Source organism: Mytilus galloprovincialis, chromosome 6 (assembly GCF_965363235.1).
Source record: "Mytilus galloprovincialis chromosome 6, xbMytGall1.hap1.1, whole genome shotgun sequence".
Lineage (NCBI taxonomy): Eukaryota > Metazoa > Mollusca > Bivalvia > Mytilida > Mytilidae > Mytilus > Mytilus galloprovincialis.
Genome location: NC_134843.1, coordinates 98,401,727 through 98,426,071, shown reverse-complemented (window position 1 = coordinate 98,426,071; position 24,345 = coordinate 98,401,727). Strand labels below are relative to the sequence as shown.

The following is a 24,345-nucleotide window of genomic DNA, read 5'->3' as shown; positions in this document are numbered from 1 at the left end:
AGAGGTTACCAGATTCATTATATGTGTAGGGTGACCAGAGGTCACAACAATTAATTATAAAAGGTGAAAAGCTGTAACAAAATTAAATATCTGTGAAGGGTTGCCGGGGTGACCAGAGGTAACCAAGCTCAATATCTTATAATTTTTATAATTTTTAGGGAAATTCAATACATGTGTTGGGTGGCAACAGGTAACCAATTTCAATATATGTGTAGGGTGACCAGAGGTCACCACAGTTAATTATGTAAAACGTGTCAGGATGTAACAAAATTCAATATCTGTTTAGGGTGGCAAGGTTGACCAGAGGTTACCAAATTCAGTATCTTATAATTTTTAGGTAAATTCAATATATGTGAAGGGTGACCAGAGGTTACTAAGTTCAATATATGTGTAGGGTGACCAGAGGTCACCACAATAATGTATGTAAAAGGTGACAAGATGTAACGAAATTCAATATCTGTGAAGGCTTGCCAGGGTAACCAGAGGTAACCAAACTCAATATCTTATAATGTTTAGGGGAATTCAATACATGTGTTGGGTGACCAGAGGTAACAAAATTCAATATCTTATAATTTTTAGGTGAATTCATTACATGTGTTGGGTGACAACAGGTTACCAATTTCAATATATGTGTAGGGTGACCAGAGGTGACCACAGTTAATTATGTAAAACGTGACAGGATGTAACAAAATTCAATATCTGTTTAGGGTGGCAAGGTTGACCAGAGGTTACCAAATTCATTATCTTATAATTGTAGGTAAATTCAATATATCTGAAGGGTGACCAGAGGTTACCAAATTCAAAATATGTGTAGGGTGACCAGAGGTCACCACAATTAGTTATGTAAACGGTGACAAGATGTAACGAAATTCAATATCTGTGTAGGGGGCCATTCAGTATCTATACTTGTGTCAGGTAATTAGACGAACCACTGTAAATTTATCTGCAAGGGAGTAAGTTAATAAAGTAACTATGTATTTTTATAAAATGACCAGTGTAACTGTAAGCACTATTAGTTTCTGTGTAGAGTGACCAGAGGTAACCAATGGCAGTTTCAAGGTACCTGAGTTCGAGGTATACCATCTTTTTAGTTATATGTCATGAGAGTGCAATATAGGCCATTAGGTTATTTTTTTCTGAAAAATAAGCCATGTCACTCGCTTTAAGTGTAAAAGGTGAATCTTCTATACATTTTCAATTGTTGGTTTTGAGTGAATCGTTATGATTATTGATTATTTGTGTATTTTTTTTTACTTTATGTATATCTCTCAACAGTATCCTTTGAAATATGTTTATTCCGGAACTTTGCATTAAGCTCATATCCGTATTGTATAGCAGCAATTATAAACTGTGTGTCCCCTTAGTAACGTACTTTCACTTTAAACCGGAAATCATGTACTATTTGTTTCGCGTATAGACTCAATTTTAACCGTTTCTGTTCAGGTGACCAGTGGGCACCGTTCAGCGTAACTATTATCCTTGTGTATTCAGGTATGAGTATATGTCCGACATATCTCTACTGGATCGTGATTATTTACTTTCAGATCTCCATCTGCCTCTACCTCTACTCCTACTACCACGTCCACAAGAGTTTGGTTGCATGACTGTGTTGTTTCCGAGAAAATTTACATATCAGTGAGAAATAGAAGGAATGGTACAGTATTTATACGGAACACGATGTTGACGTTATTGCTGAGAGCGTAGTAAGATTGTGGTATGAAAGTGGTATGATCGTAGAATGATATTGGTTACAACGTGCAAAATCGCAGTAAAAGCGTAGTAAGATCATATTGCAATGTAATAAATCGTTGTATGTTTGTTGTGAGGACGTAATTAGCGTAGAAAGATCGTGATAATCGCAGAAATATCGTTATAATTGTAGTGAGGTCTCAGAATAAGCGTGGCGAGAACGTGGTATAATCGTAGTAGGATCGTTGTTGAAGTGTAGTGAAGACGTAGTTAGCAACGTCAAAGAAACGAAATTTACATTTTCATGCCGCTCATACCGCGACCTAACCCCGATTTGATTTATTTTCAGAGCGTGGTGCGATCGTGGTCTAGTGAGACTGGGCTTAAATCTAGATCTTAGATCACCATCGCTGTAATTTTGCAGCAACATTGAGACTTAACACTACTATCCCCCATACTCAATTGAAAGATCGAATTCAACATCTCATTAAACTTTTTTTCTTCTAAAAATGGTAAAATTTCTTGTTTTGGGTTATAATAATTCATATTTTGTGAAGATCCACACTGAATCTACCAGAAAGAATACTGAAGTTGATATTAACAAAATGCTGGACCTTTTGACTGACAATATATTTGTTGAGTTTGAAGGATTGATATTTCAACAGACAGTCGGTATTACAAAGGGTACTTATTGTACACCCCTTCTGGTCGATTTTTGATTTTAAACTTGTATGAAGCATAATTTATTCACAACCTTCTAAATGACAAAATGAAAAATCACCTTGCGAAATTCTTTAATTTTACCTTCAGATATATTGATTATGTCTTATCACTGAACAACCCATATTATAGCCAATATTTACATCTCATATATCCCAGTGAACTTGAAATTAAGGAAACTGCTGAAACTAGAAGGACTGCTTCATACCTAAATATATTTTCCGCAATATTGAAACAGATGTACGACTTCACACTAGAATCTATGACAAACGGGACGATTTTAAATTCCCAATTATCAATTTTCAATTTCTCAGCAGTAAAAGAGGGACGAAAGATACCAGCGGGACAGTCAAACTCATAGATCGAAAATAAACTGACAACACCATAGCTAAAAATGAAAAGGCAAACAGACAAATAATAGTACAGAAACATAGAAAACTGAAGACTAAGCAACACGAACCCCACCAAAAACCGGGGGTGATCTCAGGTGCTCCAGACGGGTAAGCAGATCCTGTTAATAGTTATCAAAGTTACCAGGATTATCATTTGGTACGCCAGACGCGCGTTTCGTCTTCATAAGACTCATCAGTGACGCTCATATCAAAATAGTTATAAAGCCAAACAAGTACAAAGTTTAAGAGCATTGAGGATAAAAAAATCCAAAAAGTTGTGCCAAATACGGCTAAGGTAATTAATGCCTGGGATAAGAAAATCCTTAGTTTTTCGAAAAATTCAAAGTTTTGTTAACAGGAAATTTATGAAAATGTGCACATTATTGATATTTATGTCAACACCGAAGTGTTGACTACTTTGCTGGTGATACCCTCGGGGCCGAGAATTTCTAAGTGAATATAAGGAGATGCGGTATAAGTACCAATGAGACAACTCTCCATACAAATCACAATTTTGAAAAGTAAACCACTATAGATTAAAGTACTGTTTCAACACGGAGTCCTGGCTCACAACGAACAGCAAGGTATAAAGGGCCCCAACAATAAATAGTGTAAAACCATTCAAACAGGAAAACCAACGTTCTAATCTATATAAATTCGAGATACGAGAAACACGTATGGACTACACCAACAAACGACACCCCTTTAACATCAGGCTCCTGACTTTGATAGAGGGTTACTGCTCACTCGGAAACTATTAAACCAAGAGTTCCAAATGGTGAAATTGAAATCATCCCTTCGTAAATTTTACGGACGCCATCACGAGTTGGTTTATCGGAACATCCTTTTTACAGATGATATCGGATTTTTTTTACTAATGACGTAAGTACAATCCCGTTCTTATTTCAAGAATATGATCTATCGAATTAGACAATTTACCGGGTTTGTAATAACATGAGCAACGCGACGGGTGCCACATGTGGAGCAGGATCTGCCGTTTTAGATAGTTATTATAGTTTTCTATGTCGTGTCTTGTATACTATTGTTTGTTTGTCTTTTTTTTAGCCAGGTTATTGTTAGTTCATTGTCTATCTATGAGTTTGAATGTCCCTCTGGTATATTTTCCCCTTTCTTACTTGAGTTTACAAAAATGAATTATACTTTTTTTTAATTTAAGATTTATTTCAACCATTGAATACAGTGATTCCTCTTAAACCTCTAAGAAAAGTCACTCCCGGTTGAACATTGTTAATGTATTACCTTTGCCTAAGTAAACTCTTATATTTTCCGGAGGATTCGACATTAAGCTTAAAAAAGCGGTGACATCGACAATGGTGATTTTTCTGTATTTTCTGTGTTTAAGGTGTCAAAACCTTGTGTACATCGCACGTTATGTCACGCAAAGTAAATCTGATATTCGGAAAGGAGCAAAATGTTTTATTCATAGCTAATTCGTATAGACTCAACCAATATAAGAATTTATTTAGATATCAATATTTACAATCTGAAAAAAAACATATATAATTACATTGTTGGTGCAAATTGTAAAAATATAGAAAATATTTACACTTTTGACAGGTTAGTGTTGGAACTAAAACAGTCATCATATTCATGGGTTAGAAAATTGTTTTTCGAGCAAGATACTTCATCTAAAACAATTGTTTCATCGCATCTAGACTTCGTTTTGGAGTAAGTAGTTTCAGACATAATAGGTGTGTATGTCTGCAAATAATCGATTTCATCTGTGTTTAGAGGTTCATATAAACTTGTAGGATCGTCTTTCAAATTTGAGTGATTTGTAACTATAGCATTTTCGGACTCAAACTTTGTATGCAATTCAACACCTTCGAGTTTTGATGTTGATTTTGTTATTGTGTAAGTACACTCGGATGTGATTGGTGTGTACGTTTGTGAGTATTCAATTTCATTCGTATTTAAAGGCAAATATGTATCAGTGGCATTATCTTTCGAAACCGAGTGATTTCCATTTAACGAAATTATAATTTTAGACTCTATTGCACTCATTGCCTTGTTTATTACAGGCAATTCTTGTTTTATTGCGGTAGTGTAACTGTGCAAATATTCTATTTCATCTGTGATGAGTGGTACGTATGGATTTAGATAATCATCTGTTTTAACGGACGCAACGTCACTATTGTCTGACGATTCCTCTTCATCAGTCAAATTTATAGATTCTGGCTTCGTTTCGGAATGTACTTGTACTATTCTCACTTGATTTTCTTTATTCAAATGTGGTGATAGTTTACCTGCATTGTTGTTTAGGGACAAATTTGTACACGACGTACTTAATTCTGCAGGTTTTGATTTATTTACACTCAGATCTCCCGTAGAACTAACTACTTTAGTTGAAACGCTTTCGTCGACAATGTCTAAATGCGATGGTTTGGATGACGTTAACATATCACGTCGCATTGGAAGACCCGGACTTCTTTCGATATGTCTTATATCATACTGATCAGGATAATCATAATGCGTCATTTTGTATTCATCAATTGATTCGTACATAGAAGATTCCTCTTCGATTTGGACCATGATGGCCTTTCCATGCACATTTGGTTTATTATCTTCTTCGCCATGTAAGAGTTTTATCTCGCTCTCCAACTTATCTTTTGCCTTTTGTTCTATTGTCTTGGTTCGACATCTTCGGTTGAGACAAGCATTGCATATAACCGATAAACATAACACCAACACAAGCCCAGCTCCTAACAACCAATAATAAAAGTGTTCTGGTAGCGATGGTCCTAAATAACAACAAAAAAAATCTCGAATAATTGGTTGATGTTTTAAAAGATGTATTTCGAAAATGTATACGCCACGTGTGAATGTTATAATAACATAAATATATGTTATAGGCGAGTATTTGATGTGAAAACATTTAACTAACTTGTATGTAAAAAAAAAACGAGGAAAAAGTTATGCACAAGTCGAATAGTGCTATAATAACATGGTGTATAAATCGACTGTTTGGTTGATCCTGTTGAAAAATGTACTCGAAAGTTTTCTCATTTTTTTATATCACTAAAATTGATCCATCCAGCCCCTAAATTAAACACCATTTGATAGACATTTTCAACGATACCCTAGATACATTAGACCATATTATATGAAAGCATTTTTTCTTAATATGTGTTAATGATTTGTGAAATTTTATTAACTTCAATTTAGCCTCGAGCATCACGGAACAGACATGTTTGAAATCCGCATCTAGTACCGTTATTGTTTAAAGTTTCGGATTGGTGCATTTTACGAATCGATAGGCAAGAAAACAACGAATGCTTAGTTATCTCCCTTGAACACTTAAAGTCTACATTCAGATTTTGGTGGGGGTTGTTTTATTCAGTCGTTACTTTTCTGTGCAATGTTTTGTCTGCCATCGTTTTTATTTAAACAATGCAGTTCTTTTAACTTGATGTTTCTGGTTGTGCGTTTGCTTATTTTGGTTACATTGATTGATTAATATACCCGAGTTTGTGACTGTGACCACTTCACCTGGATCGGTGATCTCCACAGTTGGCTGGCTGTTTATTCCTTAAAACAATACATATATAAGACTGAGATAAATCTATTGTACAACACATTACATTACACATGCTCAAATACCAGTATAAACAGAATGAAAATGAATTAGGTCACATGGTCAATAAATTAAGTCTAGTAGCAGATACTCCTGACTTAAATGATTTTATTTTTATGATCCTATTCGTATATGGATCCAGGGGATAAAGATTATACCGATTTATTTACTGATTGAAATTGATTTGTTAAATATTTCGCGCAGGGTCTTCAAAGTTAAACTTGAGCATTCCAATAAAATTCGTTCAAACATGCAGTAAGTGCTAATTTTTTAAATGCTCTTTGTTGAGTTCAAACGCTTTTTTTCCGTAGTCTTAATTCAACGTTCTGTTCAGTAATAATTTTATGATGCGTCGTTGACTCTGCACCGCATAAATAAAAGCAAATGCATCAATAAGTCTTTAAACAAAACTGTATGTCAACATCCAAATCTCGATCCTCATAACTATAAATATCGTTTATAATGTTAAAAAAGGAGTGATCAAAGATTTGCCACCATTAGAACATGTCCTGGTATATAATATCAACTGAAATACGAAACTTATAAATGAAAATTACCAAAAGGAAAATACTTATAAAAATTCACGAGAGATAATAATACGAACATACCTCCTTCGTCTGTTGTCCTCTCTGTTGTCTTGGTAACGGTTGCTGTTATCAGTACTCTTTCCGTGGAATTTGTAATCTGTACTCTTTTCGTAGAACTTTTTATCTGCACTTCTTTTGTCGAACTTTGTATCTGAACTCCTGTCGTTGAACTTTTTATATTTTTGTTATCTGTAAATTAATTGATCTTGCTGCTGAAGCTTGAGATGCAAATTTCTAAGCAAGGGAATATTATTGTGTACCAAAACAAACTATTATGGTATCCAAAATATTTTTTCTGTCGCAAATATTACTTTACCTAGCTTCGTTATGCGTCAAGCTTATAGTGAAACACATTCATCTCTTATTTTCTTTTGACTCACGTAACACTGGTGACGGTTGCCCCGGATACTCACGTCCCACGAACCAAGATCAGTACGTGACATCCTCGACAACACATACAAAATTCATTTGAAAATTAATACTGTAATATTTAAAAAAAAACCACTGATTTTACTGTATAGGTTGCACTTGGTAAAAAGAGCTGATTTTAGAAACCATGCCTCGTTTGTTGAGATACTTTATAAAAGTTTTGTTTTGTTTACCTACTAGTTCCAAGATAGGATCTCCTTGTTTGAATCTCAAAGAAATATACCATTATATATACAGTTAGACAGCGGTCATATAGAATTCTCAGGAAAACTCAAAGTAAAGGGAGAAGAAGAACAGATTTTTTTCATTGCTTTTGAAATTAAGACGATAGTAGTTAACTGCTAACATAGAAGGAATAGCAACAGGAGAATCATTGTTTTGGTTGACAAGTTATGTCTGAAGTATAAGTGTATTGATTCCTACCTGCTTTAATATTGGCTGTAGACAGTTCCACAATAGTTGTGATTCTGCTCTCTTTCAAAGTTAATAAGATATTATAATTAGTATTTGAAAACAAAAAATAAAAAATAAAAATATTTTTTTGGGCATATTTGTATTGAATTACAGCTGTTTAGTGTTGAAATTGTACGAGAGATAAACAAATTACATGAAAGAACATATAAAATATTTTGTTTTGCTTTTTGATGCAAGGTCCTCTGATCATTAATTAAAGTTTGGCCCTACACTCGTTGATCTTGTTTTATAATAGACCTCTTTCCAGTTGATTGCTTTGTCATCAAAAACTTTTGTTTACTTGCCTTTAGGGACATCGTCATTTTCTTCCTAGGTTGACCGAACGGTTGAAAAATATGATTCTATATTGAACGAATTATATGGGAAACTTAATTCTTATAATTGATAATCAACACTACAGTCATTAGGGAATTCTGGTTTAGTATATACAGAATAAATATTATTTTTGTTAATTCTGCACAATGAGGATCGCGAATACGCTTGGTGAACTTTAATGCCCTGAATTTGACAAATGACGTAATAAAGGCGCGAGTAATTGGCGAACTTTTCCGGTGAAAGATTCAACTCGAAAGTGGTCTATTCTTTTTTTCTCGTATGTGTATTAGCAACACTTGAATAAATGACAATGTCATGGAAAAAAAAACACCGACGAAAAAACTAATTTGCACCGAAATTATATCATGTAGACAAAAAGTGAAAGTACGACACAGAGGACCCGGGAGTTCATATTAGATCAACTATAGTCACTTGTATCATATCTCTTTAAAAAAAAACATTACCGATACGATTTGTTTAAAGTTACACATGGAAATTAGCTATGCATGTTTTCCTAAATGTTCCTCCATATGATAGTAAAATGTATGTTTCTCATCGCTCATTAAAAACATGTCATCAAAAACCGAAGCCATTATAAAAATGTTAATATAATTTCTGTACGTTGTATGCATGCATGACAAATGTTTATTAAAAAAAGTATGCGTAAGCATAAGCTATGAAAACTACACTAAACCCATGAACATGTCTGAAGAATAACTATTTTAATAGTAATTTGTACCGACAACTCACCTGATCAGTTCTTCATGATATCAATATTAATCAACCGGTGATACAATTGAAAAAACGCATTACTACTTAAAACTAAATTAAATTCGTTTTGATTTCATTTTGGACCTTCTTTTTATAGTAATTCCCGCAATCGTTTTATGTATTGTACATTTATTCATACAAAATGTCAAAAAGCTGATACATTTTTTCATAAGAAGTAAAGTGAAAATCGCGTTAATCGTCAAACTTTAAAAAGAATTAAAATGAATATGAATTACTGATGAACATGAATTAGTTATGAACTATGAATATGATTAAATTATCAATATGAGATATGAAAATCATATTTATTAGGAAAAGGTAGCACAAAGAACAAGTAAAACATTATTAAAAAACAATATATATTTTTATATATGAAAAGCACGTCGTAAAAAATTGACAATTCTACGAAAGATTATCAATTGGATCATCAATGAAGGTGATACACGACTGAAACATATTTTATATTTAAAACTACTCTAAATATCAGCACAACAATTTTCAATCTGCAAATTTGCGGAAGCAAAATCTTGTTCTTTCCTCGCCGAGATTCGAACTCATGCAGTTGTGATATTTAGACAACACTACCTTCACTGTGTCCATCGCTCTAGACGACTAGACCACCAAGACTGATCAGTCCGAACCAGCGACGGAACAATAAATTTAACGTTGTTGTGGTGATATTTATAGTAGTTGGATTCGAACCCATGCTTCTATGAAATCACCTACACTGCGCACAGCGCCACAGCCCACTCCAACAACTAGGCTTCATATGTATATCCATTTATATCTGGTGCCAATTTTGAAATTGGTTTAGTTTTCACCCGTTTAAATATACTCCACGTGTTTTTTTTTATACAGCCATTGGCTTTAAAATGCTTTGGTTAGAGCGTTTATAATACGAAGCAATCAAATACCAGTAAAAAATTAAACCAATAATTTCACACGTGAAATAAATCGGACAATTTCACTTATGTGTCGTCATGCAACAATGGGCGTTGTCAAGTAAAGGCAACAGCAGTATACCGCTGTTCAAAAGTCATAAATCGATTAAGAGAAAAAAAAAATACAAACAAAAATCGAGGTAAACATCTCATCTATAAGAGGAAAACAACAGAACAACAGAAACACTGAACTACAGCAATAACAAACGCCAGCATACATATAAACATACTATATGATAACAAGTGCCATATTCCACACTTTTCATCTGGTAGAGACTTAAGTCAGCCTTAAGCAATAAATCTAAGGAAGAAACAGTTGGTTAACGCTCTGCCTTGTAATATAGAGGTCAAGGGTTCGAGTCCCGATGGAAAAAAATATGCTTTTGTACGTTGAATTATGCTCTTCGGTTACGTTACACATAAGACGCGAAGAAAGAAATATAGTTCCTTTCAATTTCTACTTTTTTTCAATTGATATACATTGTAAGTCCATGGTCAAATATTATAAAAAGAATAACTTATCTATGAATTTTAATCAGGAACAAATATCCAGCCCTGATCAAATAGCACTTATGATTAACTTATGCGCTACGCGATTACTGTATTGTTCGGTCACTTGTTGAATATAATTGCTAAAGAAACGAAGAAAAAAATCGAAAATATCAATTCCACTTTACAAGGCATGCTTAATTGGAATGGATGCTTTCATTTTCAAATTTCGGTAGACATTTTACCATTCGGAAAATATATTTCTAATGACTTGCCTGATATGTACAATGTGTAATAGTGCTTCGTAATTGTTCCATTCAAATTCATTTCACACCAGTAAAGACCAGCATCAGATTGTGTCACATCGGAAATTTGAAGATTGTATTCATCATTCTTCAATTGTCCGACAATATCATAACGGCTGCGGTGAGGGTTCGCCAAGTTAACTTCCGATGCTTTTGCAATAATATCTTTCAAACGACGCCATCTGTTATTTGTAGCGCCAAATGTAAAATTACATGTCAGAACAACTGTCTCTCCAATATACGTATGTGCTGACACGTTAGACCTGACAGTTTCACCAAATATGTCTAAAATATACAATTATAATTAACGTAATCATATGACTAAACTATCTAAGTCTTTACAATATTTGCATATCAATTCAGTGTAGTAAATGATTTCTAGTGTTAACATTTCATTTTTAAAAAAATTCCTTCGTATCGTTTTTATATTTATTTAACAGTTCCGTAAGCTTATGTATTCCTGCATAGGAACTTTTTTAATCAAAGATCATCCCCTTAGTGTTGCCTGTCCCTACTCGTGTTAATACAATTATAGACTATCACAGAAGGAACCTTGTAAATCAACAATCGCTAAGCGTATAAAAAGAGACAACACTATGGATAGTGTGGAACAAAAATAAAACCATCGAAAGTTATCAACATGCACAATTTAACTTCGAGCTTGACATTGAAATCACTGCAAAAGATTTATCACAAGAATATATAATGAAGTGTCATGGTATTGACATATTTAGTTTCAGAATAACAGTTTCTCAGATGATATCGGATAAATTCCTTGTGTCGTAACTACAATACCCTTCCCCTTTTGTCTTTTTATTTTTAAGCCATGGCGTTTTCAGTTTATTTTCAATCTATGAGTTTGACTGTTCCTCTGGCAATGTCTGGTATCTTTCACCCCTCTTTTGAAAAAAAATCTCAAGTTTATCTCGTTATCTCTGAATTATCGTTATCTCTCATACACACCAACAATCTTACCTTCTGCGCATACGCAGTGAATAACAACCAGAAGCAAAAATCTCATTTTAAAGGGTGAATTCCAGTATACTATCTGAAGTGAAAAACATAAAGATTATATCTTCAATTTCTTACAAAAGTTCGTGTACAGAACGATAAGTGAACATTTCTACAATTGGAACCAGAAACAATTGTTTATTAATTTTTTTCGTAACTATACACAGAACAAATGCATATTATTCGCGTCGCATATAAAATCTAATGATCAACACATTTTTTTTTTTATATATTTTTTTATCATTCAACACAAGCGGCGAAAGCACTCTTTATCGTCTTCAAAAATGCAGTTAATTTGGAAACAGATAAATGTAATTAGCATCTGTAATTTTATTTTTAGTAGATAGATGTATTAGATATGTTCGAGCGTTTGAATTTGCCATTTAATTTGGACTTATATCTAGAAATTGACTATGAGAGTCGGTTAAAAACAAAACTTTACGACAAAAGAGATGATTTCAGCATCCCAATTGTAATCATTCATTTTTAAATCAAGAGTTCAAATGGTGAAGTTGAAATCATCAATTCGTACCATCGCAAGTTGTTTGACCGTTGTGGAATATCCGTTATACATATGATATCGGATAGGTTTATGTCGTACCTTCAATCCCGTTCCCTTTTCATGACTGTGATCTAGATTCGATCCACCATTTTGTACATTTACAAATGCCTGTACCAAGTCAGGAATATGACAGTCGATGTCCATTCGTTTGATGTGTTTTATCATTTGATTTTGCCATTTGATTAGGAACTTTCCGTTTTTTATTTTCCTCGGAGTTCAGTATCTACGTGATTTTACATTTTTTAGAACCTATTTCTATGGCCTCATTTGGAATATTTTTGACGTTCTGATATTAATAGTCACTTAGGAAATTAGCAGTTATTGCTTTGTTATATGCTATCCTGTTATACATATATGTTACAAAATGAAAAATATAGGTACATAGTTATCAATATCCTTTTACTCTACTTTCCGCTATATAGATGACGTTCTTTTACTAAACAATTCAAAATTTGGTGACTATTTGGAACGCATCTATCCCATCGAATTGGAGATAAAGGATACTACAGATACAGTTAAGTCGGCTTCATATCTTGACTTACATCTAGAAATTGACAAATAGGGTCGGTTGAAAACAAAACTTTACGACAAAAGAGATGATTTCAGCTTTCCAATTGTGAACTTTCCATTTCTAAGTAGCAACATTCCAGCAGCACCTGCATACGGGGTATATATCTCCCAATTGATCCGATATTCCCGTGTTTGCATTTCCTATCATGATTTTCTTGATAGAGGGTTACTGCTCACAAGGAAGCTATTAAACCAAGAGTTCCAAATGGTGAAGTTGAAATCATCCCTTCGTAAATTTTACGGACGCCATCACGAGTTGGTTGACCGTTATGGAATAACCGTTTCACAAATGATATCGGATATGTTCCTTACGTCGTAACTACAATCCCCTTCCCTTTCATGAATGTTACCTACCGAATTAGAATTTTTACCGGATTTGTAATCACATAAGCAACACGACGGGTGCCACATGTGTAGCAGGATCTGCTTATCCTTCCGGAGCACCTGAGATCACCCCTAGTTTTTGGTGGGGTTCGTGTTGTTTATTCTTTAGTTTTCTATGTTGTGTCATGTGTACTATTGTTTTTCTGTTTGTCTTTTTCATTTTTAGCCATGGCGTTGTCAGTTTGTTTTAGATTTATGAGTTTGACTGTCCCTTTGGTATCTTTCGTCCTTCTTTTATCAAAGGTACCAGACTGATAATTTAATACATCAGACGTGCGTTTCATCTACATAAGACTCATCAGTGACGCTCAGATCAAAACAGTAATTAAGCCAAAGAAGTACAAAGTTGTAGAGCATTGAGGACCAAAAGTTCCAAAAAGTTGTGCCAATGACGGCTAAGGTAATCTACATCTTGGATAAGTGAACATGTTATTGCTGGTAAATTTTCGATCTAGATCTTAATGTAAATACACCAAAACTATCATGTTGGTAAATCACGAGTAGCTGGTATACAAATGTATAACCAAAACGGAGATAAACATTAAATATTTTGTTAAATCCTGAACGTTCATTACGACATTTCCAATTTGTTACGACAATCGACACAAACACTTTGTACAATTTATTTTTGTCATGCATATACATCATACTAGACTACAAGTGGTCACAAATTGAAAGCAAAAGGAACTTTAATTTTGTTACTTACACCACTCGGTTTTCAATCGATATGAGTGGCGGCAAAGTAAAATTGATTTAACTGTACTGACGATTTCGGTCAAGTTAAAGTGGTTTTCATAATGTACAACGCAATACAAGGAAGGAACCACTTTTTTCTATTCAAGTAACACATGAGCTTTAGTTCAATATTGTACTTTTTTGTTGTATCAAAAGTCATTTTTATTTGAATGTACTGCAGTAAGTTAACACCAGGGGGGCTACCCACTGTATCTCTGAACCCACCAAACATTTACTATTATTTGTTTTGATTATATACCGGTATTTATTGAAATGAAGGTAACGTAGCATTCTTTGTCTAGTAACTTGCAAATAGAAATGCGAATGTTTCAGTTTGATTATAATATTCATTACTTGGAACTACCAGAAATGATTGTGGGCTGAAATGAGGAGTGATGCATGCATATCAGAAGACTATGACCTTCTTGAAAACAACTGACCTAGTCTTACTCCCATATCAATTTAGGTGGATCTATATATCATCTTGACCAGTACAGTAACTGATGTTTTTTCTCTTTAACTAAAATATTCATATAATATTTAAAATATAAAAAAAAATACAAACCTTCTAGTGGTTAGAAAGGTTCCAACTGTGGTAATATACATATGAAATAAGTAACAATTTCCGGGTGTATTTTTTAGAACAATAGTTAGTCTGATGATAACAGGAAAATATTAATCAATTGATAGACAACGGAAATACAACCAATTGAACTGTAATGTGAAGCATCATTAGCAGTCTGCATGGCATACATGTAAAATGAAAACAAATACTTCACACGTGTGTATTAAGTGGTTAAGCAGCAAAATTCTATACTTTTCCGGGAAAGCGGGTACTTCTAAGGAAATATTCATTAATTAAATTTGCTTTTACTTCGAAATTATCAGAAACTGAAAGAAATACCAAAACAATGGAATCTTCTGTCCATCGCAATAACTATGAGATGTGGAACCCTTTAATGCTAAAATTGTATGCTAAATTTAATAAATTTTTGTGTAGGTTATATCTGTATTAATCTTTAAAATATACTTTTTACATGAATAAGGCCGTTAGTTTTCTCGTTTAAATTGTTTAACCTTGTCATTTCGGGGCCTTTTATAGACTATGCGGTATGGGTTTTGCTCATTATTGTCCATTCGTTTTTGATGCGTTTTGTTATTTGATTTTGCCATGTGAAAATGGACTTTCCAAATTGATTTTCCTCTAAGTTCAGTATTTTTGTGATTTTACTTTTTTGAAGGTGACTATACGGTGACCTATAGTTGTTAATTTCTGTGTCATTTTGGTCTCTTGTGAGTTGTCTCATTGGCAATCATACCACATCTTTTTTTTGTTTTTAAGAGTCGAGATACTGCATTCAAAATATATTTAAGGGAGTAATACAGACATAACCAACACAAATTTTTATTAAGTTAGGCATTTTTATGTCCTACCCTGTTCAATAGTCATCAATCGGGAAACAATGTAACCTTTTTGAAATATATGTCAAAAAAGAGAGTTGTGGCTCTTTGATCAGTTAAGAGTTTGGGAATAAGGTAGGTTAAAAACTTTGTTGAATGTAGTTAACCACGAATTTTTGGTCATATCATTTTAAGAGTTTGGGAATAAGGTAGGTTAAAATTTCTGTTGAATATAGTTAACCACGAATTTTTGGTCATCTCATTTTAAAACTTTGGAAAAACGTTCAGTATGATGGAAACTAGAAACAATTAAAAACCAATTGTCCAGAGAACAATTGAAGGTCTTTCCACATTAATTTTCTAAATTATTGATGCGAAGCTACTCCCAGTTTACTCAAAGTTACTATTGGCGTCCAAATGTATGTTTCTTCATACTGATTCAACAAATATATGTTTCTATTTATTTTTGCTACAAATAAGGGAGATAATTGTCAACATCTGGTTTTAGAAATGTCACTTCCGGTTTTAAAAATGTCACTTTCGGTCTCACATGCTAGCTCTTTTAACACCGATTCCGAAAATACATGGTTTTTATATACTTTTCCCTGTAATATCGTTTATGATAGGCTTATGATTGCATATTTGAAAAAAAACCATATAGTTTCGATGTACTTTTCCATGAAATAAGTGCACAAATGGCTTCTTCCGGTTCACTCAAGGTCACTTTCGGTTGATATTTTTCAACCAAGAGTTTGCAAAAGACACTTTGGCTTTATCATGTACCAAGTTGGAGAAATAATCATTAAACCTTAAACTGAAACATTTCAGGGAAAATAAATCTTTTGAGATGTCATTGGATTGATTCAGATCAAATGTATCATATCTTCACCAAAATGAGACAAACATTTTACAAAATACATTTAAATGAACCTAGGACCTCAAATACACAAACCTTAAGTTTGTATTACTTACCATTCATATGATACATTGACATATCACTTATGTTAAACTCAAAAAAAGGAAATAACTGTCAAATGGAGTCTTCGAATTGATTCGGATAAAATTTGACAAATCATCCTGAGGATATAACAAACAATTCAGTAAAATAAATTTTACGGTTACGGAGGAGATCTTACGACAAAGAAAACAGCGTTTGGGGAGATCATTCTTACAACAAAAAGCCTTCGACTAAACAGGGTCCTTCTCAAAAGCGCAATAACTGTTTGATATCATATGCAATAAATCTAAGCGACATCTTGCGAAACCACAAAACAAGTTTTGAAATTTTGCGGAAGAAGAAAAAAAATAATCAGAACAAATACAACATGTCAAATTAGTGCAGCACAATTATAATAGTATATTCCCACAGAGTGGTATAATTTTCCTTCTTCATTTAATTTTGATCAATTTGTTTTCAAACACAGATTGAGGTCATTCGGGATAAGTAACATTAATGAAAAACCATACCACATCTTCTTATTGTTTTATTGAAATATGATTACCCTTTATCCTCACTATTGACCAATTATTTCACGGACAAAGTGATAAGCGTATCACCCCGTTATTGTTGGAGGTGCAAAAAAATAGCCAAGAATTTTGTGGTATGGTACTCACAACAATTTTCTGTCCAAGTAGTTTTTTTCAGATAATAGTGAATGCACAAAGTGTAAGTGGCCAAAGTAAGGCATTTAAGGTTTGAAGAGATCATTATTGAGAGCTGTCCTTTTTCTTACGCTTGTCTTATTCATGTTTGTGATTTTTATTTCACCGAATTTTTTGTTCGACCATGTAAAGTTTGCAACCAAACAACATACGCTAAAACTTTGTGCATTCACTATTATCTGACAAAACTACTTGGACAGTAAATCGTTGTGAGTTCCATATGATGTAAAAACAAAAATAGTGTCTTGCCTAACTTTATTTTTTGTAATAAATTATCTATATAACAATAATTATGTTGGTGCGATAGAAATAACAATGGGATTATATCAAATATATATTATCACCATTGAGAATGGAAATGGGGAATATGTCAAAGGTAAAATAACAAAAATATCGAACTCCGAGGAAAATTAAAAACGGAAAGTCACTAATCAAATAGCAAAATCACATTATAAAATGATGGACAATAGCATGACTTCGTACAGGCATTCTCAAATGTAAAAAATGGTAGATTGAAGGGGATTTTAGTTACGACGTAAGAAACATATCTGATATCATCTGTGAAACGGATATCCCATTAAAGTTAACCAACTAGTGATGGCGTCCGAAAAATGTACGAAGGGATGATTAAGGTAGAATAAAAAAGTGACGAAAGATACCAAAGGGGCAGTCAAGCTCTTTACTTTATGTGCAAGGATAAGACCACCAATTGTCTGCGTCCAATTATATGTGAGGATTTGTTCTTCGATTTATCAAATGACATTCCTCCCAAAACACACATTTTTTTAAACTAACTTTGATTTACACTTGTCGCCTCTTGCATACAATGAAAAACTACAAACACTGCCAAATACCTCCAAACAGAAACACTGACTACTGTCCTAGTGGTAACATCAGAAAGAAAAACCTCGACCAGTGGTGTCATCAACATTGTGGTTGTAATTCAAGCCTGAAATTTTTTACGCTAGAGGCGCATTTTGTCTCAATAAGACTAGCCAGTTACGCTTGAATTGTTGCTCACCCAAGTTAGTATTTTTGTTAATACAACAAAACTATAAACAAATGACGTGCAAAATGGAGGTTTCGCTAGGTATTAAAAAAAAGGGTTTTACCAATAATAATCTGCATAAAATACCTGTAACAAGCTCGGAATATGACATTTTTTTTTCAACCATTCCGTAGTTTGATAACGATTGATTTTGTAAGCTTTTATGGACTTTCCCTTGGAGACCGGTATTTTTGTGAGACTTTTTTTTTTTAATTTTAATTACACTGCCAAATAAAGAATGAAGTTTTATTCGCATTCCAGACCAAAAGTTACGAAAGGCTTTGCCAAAAAAATACAAGGTTAGTTATTCCTTAGGCACAAAATCCTTCGTTTTCTTTTGACAAGTTATGATAAAGATCTATATGACCATGTGTAATGGGAGTTACTTCAACATAAGGTAAAATAACTCATGTAAAAGAAGGATTGATATGCTACACTGATTATAGAAGTATGACACTTCTTGCTGTTTGATGTGTGGTATGAATAAATGCGCTGCCAAACCCTGTAGAAATTAGCTTTAATTTGGATGATAATGCAAGATGCATAACTCTATCTGCATATGAAGGACAACTCGATACAAGTTTTATAGCTCTATTACTGTTCTCATACATTATTGGTTGTCAGATAGTCGGCTTTTAGAGTTCCTGGTGAAGGTAATCATAGAAAAGCGCTTCGGACACATGAAATTAAAAACGTGTTTTCTTTTCTCAGGGGTCCATACCTGATTTGGCATGAGGCAACATAACTGTCATAATATTTAAGGCCTGAATGGACTTCACCAAAACAAACGATATTCTTTACATTTAATGTGTACATCTATTACAGTGAATCATCATCAAATTTCAAGCAAAATTCATACAGCTTAAGCATAGTTGATATATTACCCTTGTTACAGGGAGATATCAAGATTTTTTTCACACAAGTAAACTCGCATATTTCCCGTGATTCCCTACATCGATACCGACTATGACTTTGCATCATATGTGAGCAAGTTTGTAAAACAAAATATGATTACACTTTGGACTGTTTCGTGTTGGAAACTCAACCCGTACTTATATGCATTCATTAGAAAAGTTTTTAATAGCTTGTATTGTTTATCTTGTATACATACAAAAGTGATCCAAGTAATATTATATGATGTCCAATAAGTTTTATTTTATCCCAAATTGATTTCAGAAGTTTGCATGTCAAAAAAAATGTTCATAATCTTCGATGACATTATATATATTATATATAGGAATTTTATTGATTGTAATTTTTGTCCTTTCCTTGCGCATTTGGTTTGTTATCTTCTTCATCATCTTTGTTCTAATGTCTTGGTTCGACACCTACGGCCGAGACAAGCACTGCATATAACCAATAAACATGATACAAGGATAAGTCCAGCTCCTAATATACCATGATAAAACTTTTCTTGACATGACTGTACTAAACAACAACAAGCATTATCGTATCATTGATATGTTTCATACAATAAATTTCTAAAATGTAAACGCCACGCGTGCTTTTTGTAAAAAAAAATTCAAAGTATATATTAAATGCGAGGATTTGACAAAAACATTTACAGTAATACTTCAATGAAATTATTTACATTAACACTTAACATACTCGTATGTAAAAAAAACAATTATGCACACTTCGATTGCTCTAGAAGTACTATACGTATGTTGATAGAATTTTTGGACGACTTGCAAAATGTGTTTCAAAGTGTTCTCAATCATAGGCATTAAAAAGACATATGCAGACACTAAATATGTGCATTTTTGATTTACAATGTATACAAATAAAACAGTTATCAATATAACTACCATAATTAGCTTAGCCGTATTTGGAAATACCTTTCGAAGTTTTGTGTTATCAATGCTCTTCAACTTCGTAATTCATTTGGTGTTTGTAACTTTTCTCATTTGAGCAAAACTAATGAGTCTTTTGCAGTCGAAACTCGCGTCTAGCGTACATACATTTAATGTTGGTATCTATGATGAGTTTATTGGAAAGGATTGAAGTTGTTTATATTGAAAACTTTGTAGGGACCACATAATTACACTTTTCACCCTTTCTCTCTTTCTTACTGCATAAAATGGTTTTAAATTATTCTGTGTTTTTTTTATCTGTGCTACAATTACTCTATAATAAAAAAAACTGCCGAAAGGAACACTCAATAGTCTTGCACAGATATGATTGAAGCCATTTGGTTTTTATAATATGACATTTTTGTGTTCGTATTAGAATAATCCATTAATTTTTCCTTTATATGATGTGTATTCCCACAGAGAAGCAGTGTGCTCTGTTAATGTATAATATTTCTTTATTCCTATGAATCACACTTAACGACAAACTTGTGTAGACCCAATTAAAATACATTTAATCAGTATTTCCAGCAATATAATAGATTTAAGACCATATCTTCTTTGTATGCAGTTTGTTATGGTAAACGGAAGGTACCAATCAGACATATACACTCATGATTTCAGGAGAACAATTAATGCTTCGGAAGGATTGTCAAATCCTGCTTCACACGAGATATTTATATGACGTGAGGTGTAAAATATTTGTATAATTGATTAATATACCCGAGTTTGTGACTGTTTCTGCTTCACCTGATTCAGTGTTCTCTACAGTTTTCTTCCTGTTGTTTCCTTAAAACAGTACATATATAAGACTGTGATAAACTTATGATACAACATATCCCTTAACACATACTAACGCCAAAAAAGCAGTATAACAGTATCAAAAGGAATTAGCAAACATTGTCAATGTGAAAATGAAGACAAGTAGGAGATACTTATGGCTGAAAAGGATTTTTTATGCCCCACCTACGATAGTAGAGGGGCATTATGTTTTCTGGTCTGTACGTCCGTTCGTCCGTCTATCTGTGCTTTCTTCCGTTCGTCCGTCTGTCTGCTCGTTCGTCCGTGCGTCCGTACATTCGTTCGTCCTGCTTCAGGTTATAGTTTTTGGTCAAGGTAGTTTTGATGAAGTGATTTCATATAGGGGAAGTATGTATACGACGCGATGGACTCATGAGTTCATATACGGTATATTATGGTCTCTTGTATCAAAGCTCCATTAAAACCCACTACCGATTTAATTTGTTTAAAGATACACAGGGAAAAGATTTATTCTGAACACATGGATAATAGACAAGTATTACATAATTGCATACACTCCTTGAGCATTTTGAAAAAACAACAATTTTGATAGTAAGCAAGCATAGAGGACAGCGAAATTTATTAATTCTTAACATACATGCATCTTAATATATATATAAACTTATGAAAAAAAAACAATAACTACAATTAATCCAAATAACGAACCATTATATATACTATAAGGTACAACTTAGTTAGAATATCGTAATGTAAAACTTATACGAACAAGAGCTATTATATGGTTGACATGAATGTAAACTGAATAACTGAACAAATGAATAACTCGATCATGAACGACCTCGCTGTCCAAGAAGAACCAAACTCATGAGACATACTCGGGCGCGTATTGTTTTGAAAACATATAAATTATATGTATCATAGTATATTCATGAATGTAACTTGCATGTTGGCTAGAAAGTGATAGTCTCAGGGGACAAAAATTCTGCTATAAAATTGGTCACAGGTTTTATACTTATAAAACTATATGCTAGTACCGTAAATACAATAATTTCTTCCTAAACTAACAAAACGTGAGAAATTATACATGTAAGTTTTTAACACCCGGTGATTGACATCAAAAAGCGCCTTATTAGTTTAAAACAAAATATTTAAAAAAAATCAGGAATGGACAATGACTTCAGAAAATACTTTTACAATGCACAGCAAATAACAAAATCTTTGAGTACACGTCTGTTTTTTCGTATCTGAAATGAACTACAGAAAGCTGTTACATGAATCCTCCCCCCTAAAAAAACCATTCAAAGTATTTCAAAAAATGAAGGAATGGACAGCGACTTCAAAAAATACTAAAACCATGCACCACAATAACAATAACTTTGAGGTCATGTAAAGAATTTGTATAGTTTTAACCAATGGTATAAGAGCATATTCGTGTTCTGTAACATTAATATTAAAATGTATACAGTGATTAATATATACTAAGTATATACTAAATATACTAAGTACTTAACATGAAATAGCATATAGCCTGTCAGAATAATAAGCGCAAAATAGTCGTCGTTAATCGTCAAATGAATAATAAAAATGAGTTTTGAAAATGATATGTAAATGTGAAACAAATAGAAAACACAGAAAACATAAAAGTACAAATATCTAGATTTACTGTTTTAAGCCGTAGATCACATGATTTGCCGCGTGATCATTGATAACGAAGATTTTGCCATACACACAAAATTCAGTTCTTTTATCAGAATTGAGAAATTTAGATTCAATTGATGTCAAATAATACAATGACATTTGTTTGTTTATGTATATGAACCAAATACACGAAAAGATCTTTAACAAAAATTTATATCGATATCCAAATCTCGATCACCATGTCTCTCAAAATCGTAAATACTGTTAAAAAGTATGGATCAAAGAGGGACGAAAGATACTAGAGGGACAGTCAAACTCATCAATCGACAATAAAAGAGGGACGAAAGATATCAAAGGGACAGTCAAACTCATAAATCTAAAACAAACTGACGACGCCATGGCTAAAAATGAAAAAGACAAACAGAAAAACAATATTACATATGACACAACATAGAAAACTAAAGAATAAACAACACGAACCCCACCAAAAACTAGGACAGTCAAACTCATAAATCTAAAACAAACTGACAACGCCATGGCTAAAAATGAAAAAGACAAATAGTCAAACAAAAGTACACATGACACAACTTAGAAAACTAAAGAATAAGCAAAGATTTGCTACCACGAGAATTTTCCATATGATAGTTTATGAACTGAAATACGTTACTATTTAATGAATAAAAAATAACGAAAGGAAAATACTTATAAAAATTCACATAAAATAATAATAATATCGTACTTCCATCATCTGTTGTCGTTTCTTTTGTCTTGGTAACGGTAGTCAGTATCTGAACACCTTTCGTGGAACTTTTTATCTGAACACCTTTCGTAGAACTTTTTATCTGTACTTCTTTTGTCAAATTTTTCACATTTTCTTTACCTATAAAGTAATTCATCTTGCTACCGAAGCTTGATTGGCTAATTTATAAGCAAGAACATATTATTTTGTATCAAATAGATTATATTGACTTGAAGTTACATGGTAACTAAAGTTTGCACACGGTTAAAAAATAGGTGAAATTCGATTGGTTAACTTCCAGTAATGATTTTTTTTCACAGCGGTATTCTATTTTTGCTTTTATTCATAGTTGCGATGAAAATTATGTGAAATTTTGTCTATAGTACTAGAAAGGAGAGGAAAACTTGACCCATGCCAAGTATTTTTTGATTTGAAACAAAAATAACTTCTGCACATTTTTTAAAAGTCCAATTAATCAAAGTCTAATAGGGGAAAATCAATGGTGGTATTACACCTCAACAAAAAGTGGGAAACAACGGAACAACAGAAACACTGAACTGCAATCAAAACAACCGCCAACATACTTATAACCTAGGGATTTTCCGTTTTGAATTTATCTCTGGGTTCAGTATTTTTTGTGATTTTACTTTTTTTATATACCAACTACTTGTTAACAACTGCCATATTCATGACTTGAGTGTTAAAGATGTTAATCATTGAATATATTTTCATAAGAAAAAAAGAAACATTTGGTGTTTTCTGCTCTATGGCCGGGTTGTTGTCGCTATGACACATTCCCCATTTCCTTTCTCATTTTTTTTTTAAAATTTTTACACTTTAAATAGTTTGCCAAATTGGAATTGAAGCTTACATTTTTTAAATTTGATAAACAGTTTAACTTGCGGAAAATAAATTTCTATTAACTTGCCTGATATGTACAATGTGTATATTTGCTTCGAAATTGTTCCATTTATATTCATTTCACACCAATAAAGACCAGAATCATATTGATACACATTGGATATTTGCAGATTGTATTCATCATTTCTCAGTTGTCCAATAATTTCATAACGACTGCGGTAAGGGTTATCCAAGTTAATGGCTGTTGCATTTGAAATAATATATTTCAAACTACGCCATCTGTTATTTGTAGCACCAAATGTAAAATTGCATGCCAAAACAACTGTGTCTCCAATATACGTATGTATTGATACGTTGGACCGGATAATGTCACCAAATGTGTCTAAAACATACATTTAGTATTTAGTAATTATTG

The 24,345-nt window shown here is 32.9% G+C and overlaps 1 protein-coding gene and 1 long non-coding RNA gene across 2 annotated transcripts; both read right to left on the bottom strand.

Moving 5' to 3' along the window:
• Positions 1–6,834: 6,834 nt before the first annotated feature.
• Positions 6,835–14,629, bottom strand: LOC143081089 (synaptogenesis protein syg-1-like). The gene is made up of 6 exons (XM_076257325.1): positions 14,535–14,629; positions 11,683–11,755; positions 10,678–10,992; positions 7,836–7,886; positions 6,997–7,172; positions 6,835–6,840 (listed from the first exon to the last, which is right to left on the bottom strand). Exons 2-6 carry the CDS (start codon positions 11,726–11,728, stop codon positions 6,835–6,837), a joined length of 594 nt encoding a protein of 197 aa, XP_076113440.1. The 5' UTR covers positions 11,729–11,755; positions 14,535–14,629.
• A 4,286-nt stretch (positions 14,630–18,915) lies between these two features.
• LOC143078450 (uncharacterized) lies at positions 18,916–23,206 on the bottom strand. The gene is made up of 3 exons (XR_012979228.1): positions 23,070–23,206; positions 20,654–20,719; positions 18,916–19,508 (listed from the first exon to the last, which is right to left on the bottom strand). It is a non-coding gene; the product is annotated as an uncharacterized LOC143078450 (long non-coding RNA).
• Between the last annotated feature and the right edge of the window lie 1,139 nt (positions 23,207–24,345).